The following is an 8,352-nucleotide window of genomic DNA, read 5'->3' on the forward strand; positions in this document are numbered from 1 at the left end:
TCAGGAAAACAGCTCTTACATTTTAATGTAAAGTATAAAATCGTATATTTACATTTACATACACTTTACTGAACTACATTGGGTAGCTCACGGTAAAAAAAACCATCCCTTTTTGAAAATCTTTCAAAAATACATCAGCTGCAGATATGATCAAAAGTTACTAAGTTAGCAGCTGACATAACATCTGTAGTAAAAATATATTTTAGGAAAATACCTGGAAAAATCTAAACACCAATAAACACTTTAAAACTATTTTTGAAGTAAAAATTGTAGCAAAAAAACAGAATAAGCTAGCTAGGATAACAGGAACTATTGCATACTGCTCTTTAAGAGCCATGTAGCGACTTACAACAGAAGCAGCAGGAGTTTTGTGGTGTAACAAAGTGGAAACCGGAGGAAAATAGGAAACCAGTTATCCAACTTCTCTCTACGTTTATTACCATTTTTACTGGGAGAAGTATAAGAAAAAGATGAGAGAATCCCTCTCACTGACCATATCCTCCATCAAAGGCTAAACCAAATTGGTAAAAGGAACCCAATTTCAAGAGCCTTGGACCCCAAACTTAAAAACATTTACTGTATGTACTTACAGTTCAATGGACAATAAATTGGATTATTACACTACAAGTTGCAGGTTAACTTTAAGAGTTAACACTATTTTGCAATATGAAGTGCTTTTTAATATATATATCTATATAATATATAGATATTTGTAAAATACACGTGCAGATTTGATAGAACAAACTGTGGAAATAGCTTGCTTGAGTCTTTTCTTCCCATTAACAGATCTTTATCTCCTACAAAAGGATTTTCAGGATTCAACAAGGATTTCCACAATATGATCAAGCTCATTAAGATCAGATTTACAATTAGAGTTAGAAGCTGTAGTTGTTGGAGAAGAAAACGTTTCAAGCCCATCACAGTGACCCATTTTTGTGTTGCTCATCATGCCTGTTAACATAGTATCAAGATCATAGTAAGAGTTGTCAACTTCTGAAAACAGATCTTCAACAGAATTAGGACTTTTATTCTCCAATGTCTCAAATATTTGATCTAATGATTTTTGAAAGTTTCCTTTATTTTCTTGTGGATTCTCCATTTCCCACACATTGCTCTGCAGGCTTCTCGGAGCTTGCACTGAAGAGGCTGTTGACATAGTTTCTGAACTATCTTGTGCCTGGTCACCCTCAAAGTCTTTATTCAAAGTACTATAGCCTGGAACATGCTTTCCCTCAGCTTGTTCCCTAGATGAACGACAGAGGATATCTGTTGAAACAAGACGATCCAGGGATGCCTGCCCTGTACTCTGCGTATTTATCATCTGCCAAGTCCCATCTTGAGTCATCTCCTCTTGGATCTGCCGTACCGTGTTGGCTATAAGTACCGAACGACAAAGGTTAGGTTCAACCAGCATGTGACATAGCTGAAGTTTAACCAAGGACATATCTAAAAGTGACTGCCGCTGAAGATTATATGAAGGAATAGCCTTAATACCAGCCAGAGTTCCTTCAATATCTTCTTCGCCATCAAAACATTTTCTTTTTAATCCTCGCACAAACATTGTGTCCTGTTAAAAAAAAAAAAAAAAAATCTTGTACAATGTAAAAAGCTCAAGAGGGAGGTGAAAAAAAGACTAAAAAACAAAACAGAAAACTTTAATCTTAAACAGCAAATTATTTTAAGATAGAAACATCAGAATTGTCATACCAGGTTATAGAATGGCCAGTGTGGTACAACAGGGGTCAGGAACATATGGACTGGGTCCCAAAGACGGCACTCGGGAACCAGGGGTGAGCAGGTCCACAAGTCATGGCATCGGAGAGAGGCAGGGGCTCCCAGCTCCTGGCTCCCATTAAGCTCCACACTTGATGGAAGTCAGGAGCCGCTGCTTCGCACAGAAGCAAACATCTCAACGGCTGTGTTTCACCTATTGGAGAGGCAGCTTCTCCTCGCTCCTCCCGAGTTTCTACTGGCATGCTTAACCTCTAATTTTGGAAATAAAAATACAACCTGGCACTCCACCTTTAAAAGATTTGACCCGTCCAGAACATCAACATGCCTAACAGAGTAACATGAAAAAAATACCATGGGCAGCATACTTGAAAAGGTTAGCTTATTTTGGCTACAGGGAGAGTAAGATCTAGATTTGTTCCATAAAACTTGAGACATTCAACTGAGGTGCCTAAAGCAGTCCTTCTGGTTCCCTTACTCAGGTGACTAAATGAACTGTGTAATTCCAATATGAATTGTGCAAGTCCAGTAAGGATAGGCACAGTCATCCTCTGTATGGGCTTCTGTACTTCTTTCCCAGTTGACTATAAGAAAGCAAAATTCCCGTATTCCTAGTTTAGGTTCACCAGCTAAAAATAAGTGGGGTGCATCCAGGCTTCTCGTTATTTACATCTAAAAATCACTTGCTGAATTTTCCAAGGTATGACTTTCAAGCACTAGCCTCCAGATCTTCTTCTGAATTGCACTAATTTTGACAACAGTGCGCCATGCAAATATTGCAGCTGATCTCTTGAAATACAAAGTAACTTTTTTTTTAATGCAGTAGATGTCACTTCTTTTAGTCTTAGAAAAATTAGGCTGCAAGTGAAAGCTAGTACCTGATCTTTACATTTATGCGCCTCTGTTATGTCCCTTCTAAGTCTTCTATCCTTAGAATTCCTGTTTGCCCAATATTTGGGGATTTTTTTTAATGTAGTGATCCAAACAAAACAAAGTTTTTCAACTAAAAGCTGATAAACCCAAGATACTATTGCAGTGTCTTTCTGTATCATTTGCCGTTTCCCTTGGTAAACCCTAACCTCTGCCTTGCCTTTCTGGTTGCTACGGTATGTTCCACATATTTTCAGAGAGCACTCTCTCAGCTTTTTCAGAGTTACTAAAAATCCACCAAAGTGCAACAACATTGTTCCTTTCAAAATACATTACATACTTATCTACTCTGAAAACCTGGGGATAGCACAGTAGCTAGATAAACATTTGGTCTGACTCTGTACCACACTTCTTACATTGCTGTATATATCCATGAAATAACCTTTTTTTGGATTTGCCGACTCTTAAACATTTCTTTCCACTGAAGGTACAAAACCCTTTAGAAATCATAACATGCAGAGACTACAATATAGAATATATGAACTTGGTCTTATGGTCATTTTTCACAGACTTCTTAAAAGTTATCCATGGATTACCAATATATTAAATGCTTTAGAAGTTTCTTTTAAAATTTTCTCCTGCAACCTAACATATTTGCATTATTCCCATTAAATACAACCCAAGTTTTTGCTTGATAGTGCCTTTTCCAGATTTTTAGATATTACTGCAACTTCCTATCGGAGGACATCCCATTTAATTTTTCCTACAAAGTTGTATGTATAGTAATTTCTAAACACACACCCCATGTGAAACTTGACCTCTAGAGACATCTTTTGGGACTACTGATCAACCATGTATGATTATGTCATAAAACATTAAACACTCTGTGCAGAATCTGAAGCTTCTTTTATTTCAACTTATATTCCTGTGAAGAATAATTAAAACTTCAATTGAATGTTAACCTGGTTTTCATACATTTACTATTTGGCATTTAAATGCCTTCTAAGGCACACCAACAGAAGAACAGAACACAGCAGAAAACTTGAAAACTTCAACAGATCACACACGCTTGGGTGTGTAGAAGCAGAGGAAAAAACGTTTATGGATTCTTAAAAGTAAACCTTTCACAGCATTTGCTGGATTTTTTTCTATAACACTTACTTCCAATTAGTATCGTACACCATAAAAACAGTTCTTTGTCACCCTGTTCCTGAAACTGCACAAAATACTAGATTACAGTTTCATTAAGAAGCAAAAAATTACATACCAGTAATTGTGTTTGATGTAGTCCTTCCTCTTCTCCCATGCTACTGAGCAAGAGTCCATACAGTAAAAGTTAGAGCACCACCTACCAAGTACCGGGAAGCAAGATGTCAGGCAAGTACACGAGATGCAGAACAAAACAGTTTCCCATTTCAGAAACTTACACACCTCTCTTTTCAATTGCTTCAGTATCTCTATCCTCACAACACTACTACAAACTTGCATAGTACTATTAAACCCAATTTACAGCTAGAGCACAAAGATGATTTGCCCAAGAATACACCCAAAATCAGCGGCAGGAGACGGAAACTGCCAGTTTAAGTCCAAGTCCTAGGCTATTACCCTGACCTTTGGACCAGCCTCTCCCTTATCCCTACACCTTTGCCACTTAAAAAGCAAACAAAATCTTCAGCGATCATCTGAAAAATTTAAACGTGCACAAAAGCATACTGAAAGCAAGTCTTCATTACTTCTATCACAAAACTATACAGTTTTCACCTTTTTTGTACAAAGCCATGTATCTCTCTCTCTAGCATCTACAGAAAAAGAGCAAGCATGCACAAATACAAAACTGAAACATAGCAAAACCAGGGAGAATTTTCCTTTACCAGTACAGAAACTTTATGACTAAGATTTACTTTGCAAGATGACAATAATGAAAGTAATGACAGTAATTAAATTGTTTTAACTATAAAGGCTGAGTTTTTAAAACACATTTAAGGCAAAATAAGATTTGATATACCAAATACAACTACCAAACACATGCAACAATTCCTTTGATTACTGAAACCTAAAAGAATGCTCTGTCTCAACAGGCTACAAAAACTTATACGATAAAATATGAAAACAATTCAGATACTTTTCTAGACATGTCTGTACAGTACAAGACAGTTCAGTGTCTGCAACTGAACTACATACCTAGAAAAGAAACAAATAAAGAGGATGCATGTGGACATCTATTTTTATTTTCTATTGTGGCTGGTAATAAAAAATTTTTGAAGAGTGCTTGCTCTCAAAATTAGGGGGGGAGGAGATGGTTGACAAAGGACTTGGGGGGCAGAAAACACGTTTTTCTCAAGCTGCATACTTGTTAAAATACCACAACAAAAAACCCACCTTAAACACTCTCAAGCCAAAATCTTTTGACTCGATCCCAAAATATTCAGACTAAAATGCTGTTATGTCATGGAAACTGTATTTCAACCAACTCATAGTCTCATTCTCTTTTACAGACTGAGCTCACAGCAACATTCAAGACAAGGTCATGAGGCATATGAACTACAACTCCAGTGAGACACCATAGTATGAAATCAATAAAGTATTTCTTATTTCTGTCGAACACCTTATGATGCTATAAACACCTTATGATGTTCAGAAGTTTTTGCTCCCCGGGTATACTTTCAAAACACTATACATGAAGGGCAATCTCTTTGAGAGCCTGTATATGGTAACTATTTGAATCCCCAAGTTCCTACTAGATATGCTTTTAGTTTAGGGTAGGTGACAAGGGCATAAACTTTGTTTAAAAAACAACCAACCAAAAACCCACAAAAAACCCCACAACAACTACAGATAAAGATGACGCAGTCACGAGAACAATAACTGAAAATATTTTCTGGTGCTATTTTGGATATCTGACAATTTTAGAAGAAGCGGCTTTGGCCGTTTGCCTCCCAAAATAGCAGACTGATACAGGAGGGGACCGTAGGAAGGGACCATTGATGGGAATGCACAAGTTCTTGGTCAAAGAGCCACTATCACGTCCACAAATGAAAAGACATAGGGGATGTTGGCAGACCAGTCCAGTCTGTAATCTATTAACGTACTAAAGAAGGAAACAGTTTTCCCATGCAATATAATAATGTGTAAGACCGGCTGCATGTGATTCCAGGTTCTGCCCTAGAGCAATAACAAACCCTGTGGACCTCTGTTAGCATAAACTTAAAGAATACGCCCATCACAGCAATAACTTCTTTAGATTTGATTAACTGGCATACGAGCGTGCCTCAGAACCTAAGTTGTCAGTAAAAATAACTTCACGGCCATTATCAGATGCAATTAAAACCTTGCAAATAAACATCCTTCCCCAGACTTCCCCGCACTATCTCCAATAAGCACTCAAGAGAATACAAAATTTAAAACCTAATTCATTAAAATGTAAGTAAGTTTCTCTATTGATTTACATATTAACGTACTCAAAAAGGTATTAGCCATCGTGTAAAACCCCTTAGTACATGAGAGCAAGACTGCTGCTTCTTTAGAGTCAAGGTGTTCAAAATTCCAATAATTTCCAGCAGCATCTGTCTCTGTCCAAGAGGCAGTATCTAGACTAGCTGTATCATCTCCCTTCTGCCACTACTATCCGAGTGTCAAGAGCCCAAACTTAGTGTGTTAACCACTGTTTGAAACAGCTGTACAAAAAAAGCTGTCAAGGAGACAACAGCTATCTGTAGCACAATACAGTATGAAAAAAGGAGTGTTTGTGGGTTTTGGTGTTTTTTTTTTTTTAATACTAGCACAGAGAGCACAGTATTACTTAATTCATTAAAAGTTTTGCTTTTGGGATTGACAAACTCCCAGTCTACTTTACAAATAAGGTGCTTGAAATTTGATCCAATTCTTACTAGAGCATCAACTTAAACATTCCAGATTCACACTTAATTCAGATTCACGTAGTAATATGCTGCCAAAGATATACTTAGGTACTTAAGGGGAAAAGTCGCTTCCTAAGAGCTGGAGTAACAGAGAAGATAGGAAGTTTTAGCACTGTTCATCTTTACGAGAAAGCAGACAAGAACTACCTATGCCAGTACTGGAGGTTCACTTAAGCAGGGTGCTTTTTCTTTTTGTACAGACATAAGTATAGTGATGATGGTTAGCATGGAAAGGTAAGAAGGTATTGTATCTCTCCTCTACCACTCTAATCATCTTCGTGGCCCTCCTCTGGACCTGTTGGAGCAAGTCCAGAGGAGGGCCACGAAGATGATCAGAGGGCTGGAGCACCTTTTCTATGAGGACAGGCTGAGAGAGTTGGGGTTGTTCAGCCTGGAGAAGAGAAGGCTCAGGGGAGACCTTATAGCAGCCTTCCAGTACCTAAAGGGGGCCTACAGGAAAGCCGGAGGGACTTTTTACAAGGTCATGTAGTGATAGGACAAGGGGTAATGGCTTTAAACTGAAAGAGGGTAGATTCAGATTAGATGTAAGGAAGAAGGTCTTCACTGCGAGGGTCGTGAGGCACTGGAACAGGTTGCCCAGAGAGGCTGTGGATGTCCCGTCCCTGGAAGTGTTCAAGGACAGGTTGGATGGGGTTTTGAGCAACCTGGTCTAGTGGAAGCTGTCCCTGCCCATAGCAGGGGGGTTGGAACTCAATGATCTTTAAGGTCCCTTCCAACCCAAACCATTCTATGATTCTATAATCCCCTCCACTCCGAAATTGTCCTTTATAACAGCTGTGGGAAGAAATCAAAGCTATGTGTAATGGTGAAAAGAAGATGGAAAGCCAGGTACTCTTCTTTAGGTATGTGCATGTGCGTGTATGGTGGTGTGATGGAAAGCCAGGTACTCCTGTTTAGGCATGTGTATGTGTGCGTATGGTGGTGTCGAATTGTAAGGTGGGCTGCAGACACAGCAGAGGGCTAGCAGGGCCAGCAACATCCCTATTCGGACTGGGACAAAGGCACCTATAAAGCACTGGGGTTTGGTCCACCCCCCAGGCGTAGGGGGCTGGCAGGCAACCCGTCCAGGACACGACGGCTTCGGGAAGGGGCACTAGGTCCCCAGGAAGGGCAGGCTGGGAAGCTGGGGCAGCCGCACGCCCAGGGCAGGGGCGACGGCAGGCGGTGCGGCGAGCAGAAAGCTCGTGGAAACGCAGACGATGGGGGCCGGGGCCGGGGCGGCGGCGGCGGGGGGGGCGACCCGCCAGAGTCGGCAGGGAGAGGCGTGACCGGCGGGCGCGGCCCCGGCACAGGCAGGCTGGGGAGGGAGCGCGGCGGGGGCCGAGGCGGGGTTGAGCCGCGATGCGTGCGCTTGGGGAGCCGGGGGAGGTCCCCAGCCACGGCACGCCGGCGGTGGGAGGGCAGCAGCGGCACGGCGTGCGGCGGCACCGGATGAGTGCCCGGGGGTGGAGGCGCGGGCGACGAGAGTGCGCGGCTGGGGAAGGGACCGAGCGGAGGAGAGGGGCGCCCGGCGCCGACGGGGAAACGGGCCCCTTGGCCCGCCCGCCCCAGCCCCCCTCACAGCTCCAGGGCCGCGCGCGTGGCCGCGAACGGCCCCGGGCGGTGGTTACTCATCGTCCCGCGCTCCCGGCGGACGGCCCGCCGCCATTTTGAATCGGCTCCCTCCTCCGCGGGCTCCGCCGGCACCAGCTTCCCGCCCGCGCCGTCCCCACGCGGAGCCCCGGGGGAGGCGGGCGGGCCCGGGGCCCCGCGCCGCGCCCGACCCAGCCCAGCCTGCCCTACTCACCACCTCGCCGCTGCTGTCGCCGCCGCC

The 8,352-nt window shown here is 42.4% G+C and overlaps 1 protein-coding gene across 1 annotated transcript; it reads right to left on the reverse strand.

The window, feature by feature from the left end:
* Positions 1 to 8,352, reverse strand: CDCA4 (cell division cycle associated 4). Its single transcript, XM_050897355.1, is given in 5 exon segments — positions 1 to 1,567; positions 1,708 to 1,823; positions 1,826 to 1,985; positions 3,869 to 3,949; positions 8,326 to 8,352. Coding segments are annotated over 4 exon segments (1,071 nt in total). The 5' UTR covers positions 3,908 to 3,949; positions 8,326 to 8,352; the 3' UTR covers positions 1 to 811.

Source organism: Gymnogyps californianus, chromosome 5 (genome assembly GCF_018139145.2).
Source record: "Gymnogyps californianus isolate 813 chromosome 5, ASM1813914v2, whole genome shotgun sequence".
Classification (NCBI taxonomy): Eukaryota; Metazoa; Chordata; class Aves; order Accipitriformes; family Cathartidae; genus Gymnogyps; species Gymnogyps californianus.